Source organism: Pseudorasbora parva, chromosome 14 (genome assembly GCF_024679245.1).
Source record: "Pseudorasbora parva isolate DD20220531a chromosome 14, ASM2467924v1, whole genome shotgun sequence".
In the NCBI taxonomy this organism is placed as follows: domain Eukaryota; kingdom Metazoa; phylum Chordata; class Actinopteri; order Cypriniformes; family Gobionidae; genus Pseudorasbora; species Pseudorasbora parva.
This window is the reverse complement of record NC_090185.1, coordinates 26,618,104-26,638,402: the sequence shown is the minus strand read 5'-3', so window position 1 is coordinate 26,638,402 and position 20,299 is coordinate 26,618,104. Positions and strand designations below refer to the sequence as shown.

Below are 20,299 nucleotides of genomic sequence, written 5' to 3'. Positions count from 1 at the left end.
TATAGACCAATATCAACATTTTGTACACGTTATATAGCATGTAAAATGTTTCTTCCTAGTTTTCCTTGAAACATTTATTATTTAAACCACTAAATGTTTTCATGGTAAATATAGCAATTCAGAGTATATTCATTGATGAACTATTATTGATGATTCATTTTAATATACTTTACAGAAATAATAAATATATAGGCCTATTATGGGGAAAAATAAATTGTGATTAATCAGATCCAGAATAATAGTTTATGTTTACATAATATGTGTGTGTATAATGATTATGTGGATACACACACGCATGTATTTAATAATTTGATCTAATTTATTTATCTAGAGCCTACATGTATATTGTTTAAAAAAGAGTTATGGTCAGTATAAAATGTCACATTTAAAAATTTCTCAACTATAAAAACATTTGTATGAGTAACACAGACCACATATCAGCCCCACACACACACACACACACACACACACACACACACACACACACACACACACACACACACACACACACACACACACACACACACACACACACTTTCTTCCAAGTTTTCCTTGGAAAAAAAAAACTGAAACCAATATTTTTATGGTAAATATAAAATATTCCAGAAAAATCCCATTGTCAGATTTTTAAAGCATTTATTTGTCAAATTATGTTGGAAAATAAGTTTTTGGTCAATAAAAAAATGTAAACTCAATACTTTGTTATGTACCCTTAGTTGTCAATGACAGAGGTCAAATGTTTTCTGTAAATCTCCACAAGGTTTTTACACACTTTTGCTGGTAGTTTGGCTCATTCCTCCATGCAGATCTTCCCTAGAGCAGTGATGTTTTGGGGCTGTCCCTGGGCAACACAGATTTTCAACTACCTACCGATTTTCTATGGGGTTAAGATCTGGAGACTGGCTAGGCAACTCCAGGACCTTGAAATGTTTCTTACGAAGAAAGTAAAAACATTTTGAGTTTTTACCAAAAAGTTCTATTTTGGTTTCATCTGACATTCTCCCAATCCTCTTTTGGATCATCCAAATACTCTCTAGCAAACTTCAGATGGACCTGAGCATGTACTGGCTTAAGCAGGGGGACACGTCTGGCACTGCAGGATTTGGGTAGTGTGTTATTGATGGTAGCCTTTGTTACTTTGGTCCCAGCTCTCTGCAGGTCATTCACAAGGCCCCAGATCGAGGGAGATTATTAGTGGTCTTGTATGTCTACCAGTTCCTAATAATTGCTCCCACAGTTGATTTCTTTACACTAAGCTGCTTACCTATTGCAGATTCAGTCTTCCCAGCCTGATACTGGTCTATTTTGTTTCTGGTGTTCTTTGACAGCTCTTTGGTCTTGGCCATAGTGGAGTTTGGAGTCTGACTGTTTGAGGTTGTGGACAGGTGTCTTATATACTGATAACGAGTTCAGACAGGTGCCATTAATACAGGTAACAAGTGGAGGTCTGGGAGAGCCAGAAATCTTGCTTTTTTGTAGGTGACCAAATACTTATTTTCCACCATAATTTGCAAATAAATTCTTTAAAATTAAACAATTTGCTTTTCTGGATTTTTTTTTCTCATTTTGTCTCTCATAGTTGAAGTGTACCTATGATGAAAATTACAGGCCTCTCTCATCTTTTTAAGTGAGAGAACTTGCACAACTGGTAACTGACTAAATAATTTATATACGTCATTCTCATAAAAAAATGTTTCCTTAAAAAATATTATCATTAAAACCAAAACACTGAAATATTTTTTTAAGGTAAATTTAGACCATGTATAGTAACTCAGAGATTATATTAATTTATTACTATTTAGGCCTATTCATTTTAAATAATAATAATATTATTATTATTTTTTGATTATTGTTATGTCATTTATGTAATGAAAATTGTTAAAAAGCTAAAATATCTAGCCCAGAAAATAAAGATTTTTCTTCTTCTTTTTTTTTAACACAAAAGTCATGTTAATTATGAAATGGATCTCAATGTTTTAAGTCATGATGCAATTCAAGTTTCTATCAGATGGAAAAGCCTCCAAATTTAAAGAATGACACGTTATATCATATATTATATCCATCATGAAACTGTTTTTTGTTATTCTAGTCACTGGCTCGCGCTTACTTTTAGTTAAATTAAAAGAAGAATGTCAAGAACATTTTGCCATCTACAGATGACTGATAGTCAGTAGAGCCGGTGATTTACTCTGGTCCTCACACCGCCTTTGATGGATTGCTAGTTGTTGGCCCTGAGACCACATCAGAACATCAGTCCCAGCTGTCACGGACCCTCTTTTAGATATAGCCCTCTGACAGACCGTACACCGTCACACTTTTGATTTACGGCGATGACACATTCTCACGTCTTCACGTCTGATTAAAAGTATCCCGTCTGATGAGCATCCAGCAGCAGAACGTTCGGTCAGGTATAGGAGCAAATACGACCAAGGAGCTTTTTACTCCGTGCCATGGACAGAAAACCCTCAGGAAGTCTTCTTCCACGTCTCGCTTTTTTACTTCTAATTGGTGCTCTTCACGTTCATACAAGAAGCCTTGCAAGTCCGGGTGAGTCCATTTTTTATTATTTTAAACTAAATGACAGATTGAAATTAAAAGGACAGTTCACCCAAAAATGGAAATTCTGTCATCACTCATTCATTTTTGGGTGAACTACCCCTTAAAGTTCTTCATAGTTCTTAATTGTGAACTGAAATGCACATTTCCGTTTTTACAGCGAACCAGGATTTCCATTCAAAGGATGATTCTGACATCCAGAATCAGATTTTGGCATTTTTACTAAGGAAAAACATCATGCCTGTCCAAGAAAAGGATGTACTTGGTAAATAAACACATTTTACTAGATTATCTTACTACTAGAAAATGTATACACGTTGAAAATCAATTTTAAGCATCTTATAAAACACAAACTTGCACTCACTGACACGTTCTCGATCAATCACAGGACTTGAGCTGGCCAGAAAAATCACAGAGCTGCAGGAGGTGTGTTTAATTTTTCTTGTGCAATTAATGGGGAAAAGGTTGTTTTAAAGTATATGTTTAAGGGATATTTCATACACAAATTATGATACATCTCATCATTAGGAGGATATTTTGAGAAGATAATGGGTAATGAAACAGTTGACGGTCCCCATTGACTTCCATAATAGTTTTTGTTGATGACAAATTTTCAAAAAACAACAAATTGCATTGTTTTATCATTATAGTACAAATTATCCTATTGAAATCTATGTAAAGTCAAAAATAATCTAAAAGTAATCTGATTACATTACCTAAAATGTATAATGTAATAGATTACTTAATTAAATACAATTTTCAACATGTATTTTGTATTTAATGGACTACATTTTGTAATCTAAGTAATCTACTCAGCATGGCATACTGTATATTAATAAAACATATTAATAAGAAAGCTAATTGTCCGAAATCCTCGTTTCAGCTTGCGGTCCTCCAAGAGGAGCTAAATCTGGAAAGAAAATTGGTGTCAAATGCAATAGAAGAAGACAGATCGATGATCAGCAAAAGAGATGATGGTGAGTATTATTATTATTATTTTATTTTATTTTTCACAAAAAATATATCTTAAATGCAGTGGATAAAAGTGTCTGTCAAATGTAAATGCACTTATTAGTACCATACTCATTTTTTCCATTTTATTTTTAAGCCTGTTTCTGGAAATACTGTGTTTGAGGATCTTAAAGTGAAGAGCCAGGAGCAAGAAAATCTGCGAAGAAAATAATCGAATGCCTTAAGATGTATCAAACAAGCAGAGCATTTTTAGATATGGAATTATATGTATTCATAATGTGTCATGATAGCCATAATGTACTCAGCACTGTACTCTTAAAACAAAACTGTATTTTATTTAAATGTCATATCAATAAAACCTCAAGTGAAATTGATCGATGTTGCTCTTTCATCTCATTCTTTATTAATAATTAAACGCATAATTACTGGAATAAATTCGAAATAAATGTAGAAATGATTGTCTTCTGCTTTGATACGAGCGTTTGCCTCCCTCTAGTGTTAAGACTTTGTTGTACATTCCAAATGTGAAGCTTATTTTCCCTTACAGACATGAGTATATGAAGGATATGGATTATTGACATGACATAATGTCAATATTTTATTATTTATTAGAAGCACTCTTTAAGCAAATTATAAATTAATCTAACTTAAAAACTGCCAAACAAGAATAAAATTATATATATAGGGACAGCTCCTAATGTCCTTCACTGCATTATTGAACATTTATTTAAAAATAAATAAATAAAATTACCATATACATTGGAAGACAATGCCCTCTACATGCACATGATGCAAGAGGTAAAACAAAAGCATGAAAAGACTGCACATTAATATGAGTTCTAAAACTATTTACTGGCTAATCTGATAAAAAAAAAAAAAAAACAGCAACTCATCCAGACGGATGCAGTCTTCATGTGGGCTGCACTGCAGAGCAAGATATGCGTAGAAAGGGAAGAGCTATTTCCAAACTATGGTTATTAAAAGCATGCATGCATCCATTTCATCCAGACAGTCTTCAATACTTGTGAGAGGTAAGTTCAACATTGCTAATTCATTTATTTGTAACGTAAAGAGTGCTTTTGATTCTTCAATTTCAATGTAGTTTTGAGCTCCAGTGGCTTCCATTGTATGGACCAGATTTTCATTATTGGGTGGACTCTCTCTTTAAAGCATGGTCAGTTTTTTTAGGGGTGTATATCACAAGTAAAGTACATGCTGCAATTTATTTCTGTAAAATAATAATTGGTCGACTGTTTAATGAAGACATGGGCAAATATGTGATTCTTATACTAACGTACCTATATTTGTTCCCCAGTTTGAGACAATGTGGTTCACGTTTATTTTGCTTCAGCTTCTGCCTCAGCTCACCCTCGGTGCTCTCTGTCCCGCTGGGTGTGTTTGTGATGTTAGCGGTTTGGCAAAATGCACTGGGAACATCGACGAAATACCCCCTCTCGACCCGACCACAACCTTTCAACTCTTGCTAAAGGAAACAAACATAAAGGTCCTCAAAGATCGAAGTTTTCAGTCGTTCTTTCTTCTGCTACGAGTAATGATCACGCATAGCCCTCTTGACACCATTCAGCCAGAAGCCTTCCAGGGTGCACCTCAGTTCCGTTCAATCAAAATGTCATCAAACGCACTCTCTGTCTTCCCACCCAAGGTGTTTAGTGGTCTAAACAACTTGGTGCAACTGCAGCTAGATAATAACCTAATAGTTTCCATTAGTTCAGAAGTCTTCGAGGGGTTGGTCAACCTAACCGAGCTAGATCTGAGCAAGAACCACATTTCCCAGCTGGACGCCGACGTCTTCCAGAAACTGACCAAGCTGAATTTCCTAAACTTAGCTTATAACCAACTGAGAAACCTCCCGAAGATGCTTTTTCACAACTTACGGCAGCTCAAATCTCTGGCACTCTCGAACAACAAGTTGGAGACTCTGGAAAATGGTTCCTTTGACCATCTAAGCGAGCTGTTGAGGCTAAATCTCCAAAAGAACCAGATCCGAGAGATTCCTCCACGTCTTTTCTGGCACATGCCATCCCTGCTCACCCTCGCAATGTCGGGCAACCAACTCCGGTATATTCCAGCCGAGAGTTTCTACTACTTAGCCAACCTGACCAAGCTCACGCTCTTCAATAACCCCTTGATCTCCCTACCTGACCAGCTGATGGGCAACATGCCGAGGCTGCAAGAATTGTACCTTTACGAAACTAATCTCGTCACTGTCCCTTGGAACCTTTTTGCTAACATGACCAACCTACTGTTTCTCAATTTGCACTTAAACGAAAATTTGACCTCACTACCAAAGGACCTCTTCTGTTGCCTGCCCAAACTGCAGAAACTGTCCTTGAAATATAACAACCTTCAGGCGCTGGACCCAGAGATCTTCTCGAATTTAATTAGTCTTCAGATTTTAATGCTTAATGGTAACAAGTTGGAGTCTCTCCCAGAGACAATCTTTTGCAATACCTCAAGACTCGAAATACTGGCCGTGGACCACAATCATCTAAGGTATCTCTCCGGAGATATTTTTGTACATACAAGGGTGCTGAATGTCTCTCTTAGCGACAACAAATGGAAGTGTGATTGTAGCATTATGGGTATTGCAAAATGGATCCGCGACAACCCGAGGATAATCAATGACTTGGATAAAGGAATAGCATGCTATGAACCGTACCACTTACAAAACCATTCACTGCAAACATTGACCTATGAAAAGCTCCAATGTGGTCAGAGTGTTTTCCAAACTACATTTAAGACTTCAAGCATCATTCCCACACTGGTTCCTGCAACATCCTCCCTACAACCGTCTTCGCCTTCAAGCACAGAAGCAGCGACTTCAACTGCACCTTCAACTTCAAGCACAGAAGCAGCGACTTCAACTGCACCTTCAACTTCAAGCACAGAAGCAGTGACTTCAACTGCACCTTCAACTTCAAGCACTTTTGCAACAAATCCCTCTCTGTTTCCACCTACATCTGATCATGTTTACATAAAACAAGGCAATTACTTCGATGATCCGGCGTTCTACAGTACAATTGTCTTGGATAACGGACCTGAAATCATTCACAACAACCATTACGATGGTTGGGTGTACCTGTGGACTGTCCCGTCGACCGGCCCATACAGTGGCTTCATGCTGGCTTTGTATATTGTTCTCTTGGTCACCGGTGCAGTTCTGATTGTGGCCACATGGTATATTTTGTATCGGCTTCATAAGGTGATGTGGTTGTTAGGGAGAGTCGCCATGGGAGACAATCAGAGAATAATGGCGAGAAGAGTACGAAGCTTCAAAGTCAAACTCTAAAGAAAGCTCAAGGTTACGTTGTGTTTTCACATTATTATGCACATACCAGTTATGAGGAATACAGAATTCTATCAAGCTTTTATCATGAACAATTGTAAACAAGTTTAATTTCAAATGGTGTTTAGCACAATTTATGTGAAAAGCTGAGTACATTTCTTTCCGTGAAAATACACTCTCAGAAAAAAAGATACAGTTCTGTCACTGGGGCGGTACCCTAAGGTACAAAAGTGAAAAGGTACATCTTTGTACCTTACTAACCCTAAATGGTACATTTTAATACCTTAAAAGGTATATATCATAACTTTAAGAGTGCATATTAGTACCTTAAAGGAACATAGTAGTACCTTAAAGGTACATATTAGTACCTTTTTGGTTTTGTACCTTAGGGTACCGCCCCAGTGACAGCAATGTACCTTTTTTTCTGACAGTGTACATGTACCCATATAAAATGATACTCAGGTTTAGGACAGACTAAATGCTAAGCATGACCATAAATGTATAATTATTTTCTGCAATTTCCACATTCCAAAGCTTTGCATTCACAAAACAGATATGGACACACCCTTGGTAGCTGTTTGCAAAATTTGATCTCTAAAGACCAAATAAAATGTCTGTGCCTTAAGAGTGTTTTCTTTGCCATGTATGCCACCTGGTGGTTACACAACATATATCAGAAGTTACAGGGCAAAATAGTCAAATGCTAACCTATGCACAATAACCTACCTGCCTACTTGTTTTCTCAAACTATTATTATTTTTTTAAATTGTTGTTTGAATTATTTTAGATTGAGGATAGAAACTCAACCTATAGAGCAGAGGATAGAGCAAAACAAAACTTGGGTCACGCAAAAAAAATAAAAAATCTCTAAAAATAAGGCACTGTAATTCACTGTAATTTAACTGTATTTTCTGCATTTATTTTTTACAGGTGTTTTGCCTGTATGTTAAATTTTGAACTCCATTGCATTCTATGTTAAGGTTAACAGAAATGTCAGTAAAAGTACTGCACTGTAAAATATTATATGTTTACTAAGTTATGACAACATATCTTTTTACATTGTTTTAACTCATTAAATTAAGTTAAGAAATGTTAAGTTTAACAAGATGTAACTATTTTTTTTAAGTCAGTTTAACATAATCTAAGTTGAAACAACTTAAACATCCAAGTCGACTGTAGTTAAAAAATTCAGCCAGTGCTTTTTTTACAATGTCCAGGTAATGAAATGCCAGTACTTTTTCTGTAATTTTACAGATTTATTTTTTACAGTGTAGGATATTCTTATCTGAGCGTCTTACGTTAGGCCGTACCACACAAACAGTGTAAGTTAGAGATTACAGTTTGTATAGTTTTAAATATGGATATTTTTCTTACACAAACGCATCGCTTCAGAAGGCCTTTATTAACTCCCGTGAGCCATGTGGAGCAGTTATATGATGGATAGACGTACTTTTATAGACTCCAAAACAGAAACAGCCATTATAAAGCTTTGAAGAGCCTGGACATTTTTTAATATGACTCTGATTGTGTTCATCTCAAAGAAGAATGTCATACACACCAGAGTTGAGAGTGAGTAAATCATTGGCTAATTAACATTTTTGGGTGAACTATCCCTTTAAAGTGTGCATTTTGTAGCTATTGTCGCATAGTTAATTTAGCTTACCCAGCAATCATGTACCCAACACTGTCATCTGATTCACCACTCCCACATGACTAACATACGCCTCAACGATTCCAACATTGACGTTTGGTGTGACTATATGAAACTCAAAGAATGTGTTCATTGATAAGGCTTTTCTGGAGGTGCGGTGACAGTCAGCAAATGAATCGCAAACTCATGAAGATATTGATTGCAACATTAACAGAACTCTCATACTACAAGATATTTCACATATGTGTCAAGTTTTAGTGAGAACAGTTACTGTTCAACAGTAAATTTGTTCATCTGTTCCTGCGCTCTGGGTGGATCTCAAATATCCGAGCACTTTCCATCTATTCCTTCTCTGGTTTAAAAAAGGCACAAGCCCAACAAATTCGCTACTATATATATATATATATATATATATATATATATATATATATATATATATATATATATATATATATATATATATATATATATATAGTAACTACTTTGCCCTTTACACACCTCATTCAAGGCCTACATGTTATTATACATTCAAATAGCCTACCATGCTGCCATAGAAACAGGAAAATTCAATTCAGGAGTAAACATGAAAACAGACCTAATATTGTGATATTTATGAGTCATGGATAAACTACAGAAGATTCGCAGTGTCGATGGCATCCAGGGATTTGTATGAACATGTTCAGGTATGAAAACATCCCACCTATCTGCCTGTCGACCGTATATAGATGGGAAAAGTCTGTCCAAAACATGAAGCGTAGCGGATCATTCTGAGTATTTCCCGCCACCTCACGATGCGATGCCTAAACTGCTTTTCTCGAAGATTCGGATCTACGAGTTCAAGGATCTCATTCGGAATAAGAAACAACTAATGACGTAAATCATTTTACTTTTCTCACTGCATAGCCTACACAAACTTCTTAAATCGACTGATTTGCTGAATGGACACAATGTTTATTTTCATCCCATAGAATGGATGTTCTGTTGAGCAGAAAAAAGCAGAAAAACAATATCAAATGTGTTTTGATTCAGAAAAAGACCGAAGACTCTCGTTATCAGTAAGTTTATAAGCCATTTATATTGTTATAGGCCTATACATATTTTTATACAACAAATATATGCTGAAATAATCAGTTTATGGGTACCTTATGCACATTTTTTAGGTCAAACTTTATATGATTTTATAGAAAATGTTTGTACCTTTAAAGATAATTTTAAATGTTTTTTTCTGTGTTTTTTGTTTTGTTATATTTTTATTTAGTTCAAACAGTACAAATGTCCATAGTCTTCATAAAACTATTGGAAAAATCACCACAGATCATTTAAATGTAAAATGGTCAAACATTTAAAAACGTTTTATATTATGGATGGCAGAAATGTTTTATTTTAGGCACTAATTTCCTCATCTTTTTAAGATGTGACGGTGACAGTTTGACACATGAGCCCAAGTTAGCTGATCTGCTAGAAAATAGAGGTTAGTTCAACCACTATTCAACACACACACGTTTGTTTTTGTGACATATGGGGACTTTCCATAGGCGTAATGGTTTTATACTGTACAAACCGTATTTTCTATCCCCCTACACTGCCCCTGCCCCTAAACCTACCCATCACAGGAAACATTCTGCATTTTTACTTTCTCAAAAAACCTCATCCTGTATGATTTATAAGCATTTTGAAAAGTGGGGACATGGCCAATGTCCTCATATTTCACCCTCTCTTTGTAATACCTATGTCATACCTAAGTCATTATACACATTTGTGTCCTCATATGTCACAAAAACATGCCCACACACACACACACACACACACACACACACACACACACACACACACACACACACACACACACACACACACACACACACACACACACACACACACACTTAAAAATAAAGGTTCTTAATTGACATTGATCGTTCCATTAAAATGATTTACCATCAATCAACGGAACCTTTGTATTACACTAAAGATTCTTTATAGTGGTAAGAGTTTCTAGGGTGTGTTCACATTAGTTCGCTTCTCAGGTCTTCAAGAATGAACCCAAACGCTTTTATGGCATGGATTATGACGGCACTTACAGAACATCCGAAATTGCTGTGTGCTGGGCTAAATGCGCTTGATGTGTGTGCGTATATCTGATGGTATTTTTTTAGCAGTTAAAAAATACTCATGAAAAGTCAAAACAGTGCCAGGACTTCCTATACGTTGCACACAAACGGAGATCTGCTGCAAGGAGACGCGGTTCTGACTCCTGTACCGAACTGTGATGAGCAACGTAGCACCTATGACAAGAAAAAACAAGTACATTCTTAAGCATTCTGTCCTTTTTAGGATTGTATCTAGTAACATCACTTCCTGTTTTTGGTTTAGGATGTCTTTGGTCAGATTTTTCAGCGGTCTCGGTCTGCTTGTTTGGTGCTCACCCAAAAAGTCCACACTTATTTAATGGTGTTCTCACACACTTGTAGTACGGTTCGCTTGACTTGTTCGGTCCAGACTATTTGCAAAGTCTGATTCATTTCCGCGAGCCGGTTCTTCTCGGACATTTCGACTCAATGACCCGGTTCAAAAAGCTGATTCATAGGTTCCTAACGTCATCATACAATGATGTCACTATGCATTTCTTTTATGCTTTTTAATACATTTCTCTGTTTCATGTTATATCAAGGGAACATTCAAATAAAGTAATAATCTGTATCATTGCACATTGAAACAATCAAATAGTTATTTGCATAGGTGCATTTTCTGATTATTGCCTTTCATTCACTTAATGGTGCTTGTGCAGAGTTCAGTTCATTAATTTATCCTTCGCGTCGCATTCAACTAAAAATTGCGCAACTACAGTACACATTTCAGGCACTGATCAACAAACACGGATGTCTAAAGTAGCTATATATAAAGAATAAACCAGTCTTATAAATGTATACATTTTGTTTAACAATAATTTGCATGCACAATAAATTACAGTAAAATTTATGTTTTTTCATGTTTTAAAGGTCCCGTTCTTCGCTATCCCATCTTTCAAACTTTAGTTAGTGTGTAATGTTGCTGTTAGAGCATAAATAATACCTTTCCCCCTCTATTTCTCCTTTCTTCTTTCCTTTTCTGGTCTTTGCTACTCTGAGCAGTGTACAAATCTTAGTATTTAGGGCACTTTTTGTGTTTCGTTGCCTCTTCTTGAAGGATCGCTTCCTGTTCTCCTGAGTTGTAAGTCGCTTTGGATAAAAGCGTCTGCTAAATGCATAAATGTAAATGTAAATGTAAATAATACCTGTAAAATTATGAAGCTCAAAGTTCAATGCCAAGCGAGATATTTTATTTAACAGAAGTTCCCTTTCAAAGCCTACAGCGAACAGCCGGGTTGGACTACAACCCTGCACTTCCTTCAGGAATGACGTCACTAGAACCGTTTGTTGACTAACCCTCCGCCCACAAGAACACGCAAAAAAGGGGGCGTGGTCTTGTTGCTCTCCCACGTGGAGAAGAGCGCGCATTCAGCGCTTGCATCTCCCCGAGGCGGGACCTTTCCGGGCAAAGTGTGCTAAGCTGCTGTCCAATCACAACACGGGAAGCGCTGGCCCAATCAGAACTCGTTACGTGTTTCTGAAGGAGGGACTTCATAGAACAAGGAAATCATCAGGCCGTTTTCAGGACAGAGGAAACAGCGCTGTACAGATAAGTAAATTGTGTGAAAAATACTGTTTTTTTTACACACGAAACATAAACTCATGTTATATTGCACACTGTAAACATAATCAAAGCTTCGAAAACACGCGAAGAATGGGACCTTTAATAAGAGTGGTCATCATAATAAGAATATTTTCAGTAGTCTATGTGCCTCAGACTTGCGTCGTCAACTCAATCACCCTCGCCTCGGAAATCCTCTGCAAACTTAGACAGATGATTGAACCGCCTCAATCGGTTCTTTTTCTGTCGGACTTCGGCTTTTGCGTCTTATACGTCATCATCATGGAACTAAAGTTTGATTCAGTTCGATTAGTGAACCGGCTCGACCGGTTACTTGCTGAGAACTCTCTCAAAAGAACGATTCGTTCAAGAATCTAACATCACTAATAAAAATAAATAAATTAGTCCTGGTTCGATTAGTTTTCATTGGCATTTTTTTACTGAAACAAACCTAAAGGCATAGGGATACATTCACAACCTGATTGGTCAGCTTTTATGACATATGGCCTATTTTGAGACGGAACTTATCCTGGGATAAATGCGCTCGTTGTATGTGCGTAGCATACTTATCATGGTATTTTGACTAGATGAGAATTCATGAAGAGCCTACAAAAAGTGTAAAAGAGTAAAATCAGCAGCAGGAATCGCTCCATTATACACACAAACAATCTGCTGCGTGGAGGCGCGGTTCTGATGCATGTTCCGAACCGTGATGGGCAAACTCGCGACTATGACGAGAAAAGGGTCTCATTTTTAGGGTCTTATCTTCCTGTTTATGGTTAGTTTACATCTTTTTGGTCCTGAAACAGCGTTCGTGTTAATTGAACCAAACATGTAGCCTAGACATCTAGCCGCACCCTAGCGGCAGCAAATCTAATCTGCCGCGAGTGTCGTCTAGCAACTCTCAATACACGTCTGAGCTGTAAACGCCAAACTCTGGTCAGGCCAATCACATCGTGTATAGAGTCGGTGGGTGGGGCTTAACATAATGACAACAGAGTTACGCTTGCGTGCTTCTAGTAAACACAGAAACTGGCGAACGGCGGTGGTCTTTCGAATAAGCTTTGACCGCGACTCTGGAATTCGTGGAGTTAAGCTTTTCTCTAAGAAAAGAACAAAGAACGGCACTGAAGTCATTCTTAAGAAGGGAAGATGTGTTCGGAGTTTTGCCGACCGAATACGACGAATGTTTAATCTATCAATGAGCTCTGCTTCACCTTCGTGCTCTGGTTGGTTGTAGCGCTATCGCGTGCAGAGGGAGTTTGAAAGACAACCGTTTATCGCGCCCCTCGGATTGAGCTGTCAATGGTGAGTTTCCAGACCAAACATCTTGATGTGGGTCTGGCTTGTCAGGCAATCAAACATGTCAAGTGTGAACACACCCCAAATGAACCACACTAAGGGTGCTTTCACACTGGCAATTTACCTCGAAACTGGGCATGGTTCGAATGAAAAATAGGTAATGTGAAAGCTGTCATGCGGACCTCGGTGCCAGTATATCCTCGAACTGTGCTGCGTTTCACGTGAATGTGAAACCAATGGACTTGGGTGGGCATTTGCTCAAGAGGAAAACCTGCGCATGCATTTTAGCCAATTACGGTATTTAGTTAAATAAAGCACATGTAAGGGATGATAGTGTTGATGATTTGCCGTGGATAAGAGCGAGCGTGAGCCTGCAGTGTATTAGCGCATAGCGAGTGCAATCAGGGCGGCAAATGAATGCCAATCCACTGAGTCATTTTGCAAGCAGCAGAAAGCCGCCTTCATGCGACACAGTGAAGCCAAGTGTTGTTTACTCAGCATGTGCATAATAGCACCAAATTAATGTCTGTTTTCTATCAAGACCGTGCACGTTTGTGATGACGCAAGATGAACGTAAATGCACCCAGTGTGAAAGGACACTCAAAAGGACAAAACGTACACAGGGCAGTCCTTAGAGAGGTGCAATTGAGGGGACCACGTGGCGGACGAACCGAGGGAGCCCCCCAAAAGGCAAACGCGAAATGACCATTCACCAACCCGCATACAGGATATATGCCATAAAAGTGTGTGTGTGTGTGTGTATGTGTGTGTGTGGGGGGGGTCTACAAAATGCTTGCTACAGATGCAAAAAAACGCAGAAAATTTAACCTGATCCGGATTTTTTATGTATAAACGTGACTGACACAAAGTGAGGTCATACTTTATTTTAAATGCGCAGAAATTTCAGACAAGAATTTCGGACTCAATTTCGTGTGCAAGGACCTTATAGGGTTAGTTCACCCAAAAATGAAAATTTCATCAATAATTACTTAACCTCATGTCGTTCGACTCCTGTAAGACCTCCGTTCATCTTCTGAACACAAATGAAGATATTTTTGTTGAAATCCGATGGCTCAGACAGGCCGTTATTGACACCAATGTCATTTCCTCGCTCAAGACCCATAAAGGCACTAAAGACGTCGTTACAAAGTTCATCTCAATACAGTGGTATCATTTTATGAAGCGACGAGAATATTTTTTGTGTGCAAAAAAACCTAAATAACGTCTTATATAGTGATGGGCCGATTTCAAAACAAAGCTTCGAAACGTTATCAATCAGTTTATCAATTCATGATTCGGATCGCCAATGTCACGTGATTTCAGCGGTTTGAGACGCGATCCGAATCATGAATTAATACGATGATTCATAACCGTTCAAAACTTTGTTTTGAAATCGGCCCATCACTATATAAGTCGTTATTTAGGTTTTTTTGGGCACAAAAACTATTCTCGTCATTCATAAAATGATTGTAGAGCCACTGTATTGAGATGAACTTTGTAACGACGTCTTTAGTGCCTTTATGAGTCTTGAGAGAGGAAATGATATTAGTGTCAATGAAGGCCTTTCTGAGCCATCGGATTTCAACAAAAATATCTTCATTTGTGTTCCGAAGATGAGCGGAGGTCTTACGGGTGTTGAACGACATTAGGGAAAGGAATTAAAGAGAGAATTTTCATTTTTGGGTGAACTAACCCTTTAAATGTTTAATTTACTTTTTTAGCCGAGAGTAAAAGAACCAAGAGAACCAAACTGCAAGTGTGAACAGACCCTTATATTATTAAATGTTATTTACACTAAGAAATTTTTTTTTTTTTTTTTAAAGAACTGTTGACTGAAAGGTTCTTTCAAGGAACCCAAAATGGTTCTTCTATGGCATCCTAAGAGTAAAAAACCTAATAGTTTATTATTTTGCTTTGTATATTATTTCACATTATTTCGAACATTCTTCTCCTAACAGACTACCTGGCTGCCTTTCGCTCATTTCTCCAGTCGGAGTTCAGTGCGGAGAACATTGAATTTTGGCTTGCCTGCAGGGAATATAAGCGAATGACTTCCTCTGGCAGACTCTCTAACAAGGCAGCAGATATTTACAAAGAGTTTCTCCATCCCATGGCTCAAAAAGAGGTCAGTATGTGCATTTATTAAAGCATTAAAAAGAGAAGGGCCTTTCTGAAGTTACAGTGCATTACGACGCATGGAAATGCCATTGCAACACAGTAAAGTTTATTAATAGGTGCAATGGTAGCTGAATATTTGGTAACTGGAAAGTTGTACGTTCAAACCCAACACAAATTTTAAAATGCATTAATAAAGGGTAAAAAAAACAGAATGTCTCCTTTATATAGCATCAGCTGTATTTGCTTAAACTAAACACCATTTAAATGAGTTATAGAAATATGCTTAAATTTCTTATTCATATATTTAAACGTGACCTTTTCACAGGTCAACATCGACCATCACACTCGTGAGAAGATAGAGAGATCGTTGTTGAAGCCTGACCTCACTTGTTTTGATGAAGCTGAGATGCATATATACAGACTGATGGAGAAAGACTCCTGCCCAAGGTTCCTCAAATCCGAGGCCTATCGGAACCTGAGGAACGCAGCCAGGAAACCAATGTAGGCCTAACTGTACCACTGACAACTGATTCAATGGAATAAGGTTTCTTAATGAGCAGGCGCACAGAAAGAGGACATATGCACGTGGTTTAGAGGAAATGACTGAGGAGAACAGAAAGTATATGTGGTGTGCAGATGCTCAACTTCACTGGTTTTGAGTGATAAGATTAATGAGAAAAAATAAAAATGTCACCGTTACAGTAAATGATTTCCACTGTTATTTGAGAGATTGGCTGTTCTGTTCTGTGAAATGGGTGGCTTTTCTATAAAAATCTGTCTACAAGAGTTGATCTCAAGATAAACAGTTTACACCAAATACTTCTGTTTGTGTCCTGGCGTCTCCTTTTCAAAACATTTTAAGCAGCATTTTGCAAATTATTTTATAATTATTATACAACTTTTATAAAAATAATGTTATGTTCCATGGAACCAGTTACAGCAAAAACAGTCACGTTACCTAATATTAAAAAAATGATGCGAACACATCTTGAGTAACAGGGTCACAGTTTAATTCGACACAACAATCAATGTATCATGATCATGAAATGCGCTTTTTAGAAAGACATTTTAATTTCATTATTTCCTCAAAAATAAATAACAAAGAAAAATACAAACATTCTTTAATAAAACTGTAAATATGACAATATTGACTCATAAAGTCAAAGTTGACCGAAAGTTAGGTTATGTGTCAACACTGTTACCGTCATATTTCCAATGTTTTAGTTTTGTTATTATAATAATTATAAAGTAACGGTACAAGCATAACCTAAAGTCAACTATAATACCCCGATTAGGCATAACATTATGACTCCTAATATTGTGTTGGCCCCCCTTTTGCTGCCAAAACAGCACTGACCTGTTGAGGCATGGATTCCACTAGAACCCTGAAGGTGTGCTGTGGTATCTGTCACCAATATGTTAGCAGCAGATCATTTAAGTCCTGTAAGTTGTGAGGTGGGGCCTCCATGGATCGGACTTGTTTGTTCAGCACATCCCACAGATGCTTGATTGGACTGAGATGATTTTTTCTTTATGCCAGGGCGCAGGGACCTTGAAAGGGTGTTCATGTTCTACAACAGTGCTTAGATATATGGTACGTGTCAAAGTAACATCCACATGGATGGCAGAAGCAAGGTTTTCCTGCAGAACATTGCCCAAAACATCACACTGCTTCCACCAGATTGCCTTCTTCTCATAGTGCATCCTGGTGCCATGTGTTCCTCAGGTAAGTGACACACACGTACCCGGCCATCCACGTGATGTAAAAGAAAATGTGATTCATCAGACCAGGCCACCTTCTTCCATTGCTCTGTGGTCCAGTTCGGATGCTCATGTGCCCACTGTTGCCACTTTCGGCAGTGGACAGGGGTCAGCACAGGCACCCTGACTGGTCTGAGGCTATGCAGCCCCATTCGCAACAAACTGCGATGCCCTGTGTATTCTGACACCTTTCTATCAGAACCAGCATTAACTTCTTGAGCAATTTGAGCTACAGTAGCTTGTCTGTTTGATCAGACCACACGGCCCAGCCTTCGCTCCCCACGTGCATCAATGAGCCTTGGCCGCCCATGACCCTGTGGCCGTTTCAGAACTGTTCCTTTCTCTGACCACTTTTGATAGATACTGACCACAGCAGACCGGGAACACCCCACAAGAGCTGCAGTTTTGGAGATGCCATGACCCAGTCGTAAAGCCATCACAATTTGGCCCATGTCAACCCATTGTTTCTGGTTCTAACACATAATTTCAAGGACAAAATGTTCACTTGCTGCCTAATATATCCTATCTACCCAATTGTAGACACTGAGATCAACTATTTAGTCCACACAGTTTTCATTGTACATGATATATAATGCTTTAATCCAACCTACAAAACTATTTTTTAAACTATTTTTTCAGGCATTCAATATCTTCATCTTTATAAAGAATGAGTCATGCCATCTTTATGGTTATTTAGAACACACAAACATACTGTAAATAGTGGATTAGCTATATTTAGACAGTCAATGGACACTGACTAATTATGAACAGAAAAACGACATTTTCCATCGTCTGCGAAGAATTGTTTTGGTCAAATGTCTGACCCGAGCGAAATGATGCAGAGATGAGCCTTCGACTTTGTTGAGAAACGCTGCCATAAAGAACAGAAATAATCCATGTCACCGCCTGACCCCACTGTGACAATTCCTTACGTCCTGAGATTCAAGACTTAAAAAGGCAATTCTGAGCTGCTAAGAATAACTGTGTTTGATTAACCCCAAGTTCCACCAAAACAGTGAATGTCAACGGCCGCGTGATGCATGATAGAGCGCCCTCAGCCTATGTCCTTTCTTGGGGAAAGAAATTCTTTAATAAAGACACCACTGTTTGAAGAAATATCTGATCTCGTTTATTGGATTAAGATGCTTTTTAATATAAAAAATATTACTGAACATCAGTCAATTTTATGAAGGTGGTTTTTCATGGAAAAGTTCTTTGTCTCAGATGTTTCTCTTAAAATGATGTATAGTTAAAAAAATTATCATCATTAAAATTACATGAAAAGTGAGTTCAAATTGAAATCTCTGACTTTTTCTCAGAAGACAAATTTGAGATGGTTAATGGCTTTGAAAGGTCCGTTTGTTCTCCATTTAATCTTACTGCAGTCTAGAAGAAACAACTGAGAGAATGAAAATGTCTTATTTAATTCGAAACATTCCCTGTACCTTCATATAAATTCAACTATAAATCATAAAGTTAACAGGGTTGAGATTTTAAGATCGTCTCTTACTGATAAACACGACAGAACATAAATTAAAGTGATAAGTTGGAGATATAGTTAAAAAGCAAGTTCATTATTCGATTTTTCCCATACATTCATTTCTCCTCTCAGCGCAACACATGTTGTCACTCAGAAATTAGACGAAATCATGTGGCGACACTGGCATGAGGAAATTATTTTATAAGGGTGAACGTTAAATGAAAGCTCCCCTCTTGAAACTATCCAGCGTATGCATCAATTGACAAACCGTTTTTACCAATATTTGTAAGTTAGTCGGTTTCAGCCTGAGAATGACAATCTCTCACACAATCTACCCATCTTCTGCTGGCAAAACACAGTCACTGTGGCAACTAAAAGGAAATGAGTAATGTTCTCAGGCGCTGACATTGCCCGAGGCAGAAAATTGCTCAATTGCGCACAATGGAGAAACTGACAGCGTTACAGTATGTGCGAAGCGGTGAGATAGATTGTCCCGGTCAGGTGACTTTGAGGATGTCTACACACTTTCATTAACACATGGAGTCTAATGTGAACACTTGACTGCCTGCATCCATTTTTGGAGAAAAAAAAAAAACTTTGCTCACTTACTAAGGATTAATACACATTAAAAACATAGAAATGGTCCATTGAAAGGGTTCATGGTGTATGAGTCGGAAATCGGATTACGGAAATCTTTTAAAAACTTAGGTTTTGAAAAACATTTATACCTTTTTTTTAAAAATAAAATTTTAAATTTAATGACAAGAAATGTCATGTGGTGTAACCATCAAGTACATATTTTCCGTTCATTTTGGACCGTGTGTACAAAACATAATCCTTATTTCCCAAAAATGTCTTAACCTCTAATTTTACCTAATTCATTTTATTTTTTACAAATATCATTGTTTGTATTAATAATTCAGAATTATATGACGTCATTTTGTCTTGTCAAAACAAGATCAAATTATCAAAAAAATAATTGAGACTCACTTTACACACATTTGTGAGTGTCTACAGGAATCCATCATAAAATATGTTTTTATTGGCATGTTGGTTGCACCGTATGAATTCTAGCCTAGAAATCTAGACGCACCCTAGCGGCAGCAAATCTAATCTGCCTGTGAGTGTCGTCTAGCAACTCTCAATACACTTCTGAGCTGTAAACGCCAAACTCTGGTCAGGCCAATCACATCGTGTATAGAGTGGTGGGCGGGGCTTAACATAATGACGACGGCCGAGTTGCGCTTGCGTGCTTCTAGTAAACACAGAAGCTGGCGAACGGCGGTCTTTCGAATCAGCTTTGACCACGACTCTGGAAGACTTTGAGTTAAGCTTTTCTCTGAGAAAAGAACAAAGAACGGCACTGAAGTCATTCTTAAAAAGGGAAGATGTGTTCGGAGTTTTGCCGACTGGATACGGCGAATGTTTAATCTGTCAACGAGCTCCGCTTCACCTTCGTTGCTCT

General features: G+C 37.7%; 3 protein-coding genes across 3 annotated transcripts; all 3 read left to right on the top strand.

Annotated features, from left to right (window-relative positions):
• Positions 1–2,414: 2,414 nt before the first annotated feature.
• On the top strand, positions 2,415–3,898 carry uts2d (urotensin 2 domain containing). The gene is made up of 5 exons (XM_067415096.1): positions 2,415–2,547; positions 2,717–2,821; positions 2,945–2,982; positions 3,440–3,533; positions 3,665–3,898. The coding sequence occupies exons 1-5, from the start codon at positions 2,451–2,453 to the stop codon at positions 3,688–3,690; spliced, it is 360 nt and encodes a 119-aa protein (XP_067271197.1). The 5' UTR covers positions 2,415–2,450; the 3' UTR covers positions 3,691–3,898.
• A 549-nt stretch (positions 3,899–4,447) lies between these two features.
• On the top strand, positions 4,448–7,523 carry LOC137039552 (platelet glycoprotein V). The gene is made up of 2 exons (XM_067414853.1): positions 4,448–4,559; positions 4,844–7,523. The coding sequence occupies exon 2, from the start codon at positions 4,853–4,855 to the stop codon at positions 6,836–6,838; it is 1,986 nt and encodes a 661-aa protein (XP_067270954.1). The 5' UTR covers positions 4,448–4,559; positions 4,844–4,852; the 3' UTR covers positions 6,839–7,523.
• Positions 7,524–9,204: 1,681 nt separating this feature from the next.
• si:ch211-117l17.6 (regulator of G-protein signaling 21) lies at positions 9,205–16,393 on the top strand. The gene is made up of 5 exons (XM_067414852.1): positions 9,205–9,359; positions 9,455–9,541; positions 9,899–9,957; positions 15,434–15,600; positions 15,919–16,393. Exons 1-5 carry the CDS (start codon positions 9,283–9,285, stop codon positions 16,096–16,098), a joined length of 570 nt encoding a protein of 189 aa, XP_067270953.1. The 5' UTR covers positions 9,205–9,282; the 3' UTR covers positions 16,099–16,393.
• Positions 16,394–20,299: the final 3,906 nt, after the last annotated feature.

Coding starts and splice junctions, on each gene's coding strand:
- uts2d (XM_067415096.1), top strand. CDS start 2,451: ATGGACAGAAAACCCTCAGGAAGTCTTCTTCCACGTCTCGCTTTTTTA. Junction 2,548..2,716: donor AAGAAGCCTTGCAAGTCCGG/GTGAGTCCATTT, acceptor CCGTTTTTACAG/CGAACCAGGATTTCCATTCA. Junction 2,983..3,439: donor AAATCACAGAGCTGCAGGAG/GTGTGTTTAATT, acceptor TCCTCGTTTCAG/CTTGCGGTCCTCCAAGAGGA.
- LOC137039552 (XM_067414853.1), top strand. CDS start 4,853: ATGTGGTTCACGTTTATTTTGCTTCAGCTTCTGCCTCAGCTCACCCTC.
- si:ch211-117l17.6 (XM_067414852.1), top strand. CDS start 9,283: ATGCCTAAACTGCTTTTCTCGAAGATTCGGATCTACGAGTTCAAGGAT. Junction 9,360..9,454: donor AATAAGAAACAACTAATGAC/GTAAATCATTTT, acceptor TTCATCCCATAG/AATGGATGTTCTGTTGAGCA. Junction 9,958..15,433: donor TGATCTGCTAGAAAATAGAG/GTTAGTTCAACC, acceptor TTCTCCTAACAG/ACTACCTGGCTGCCTTTCGC.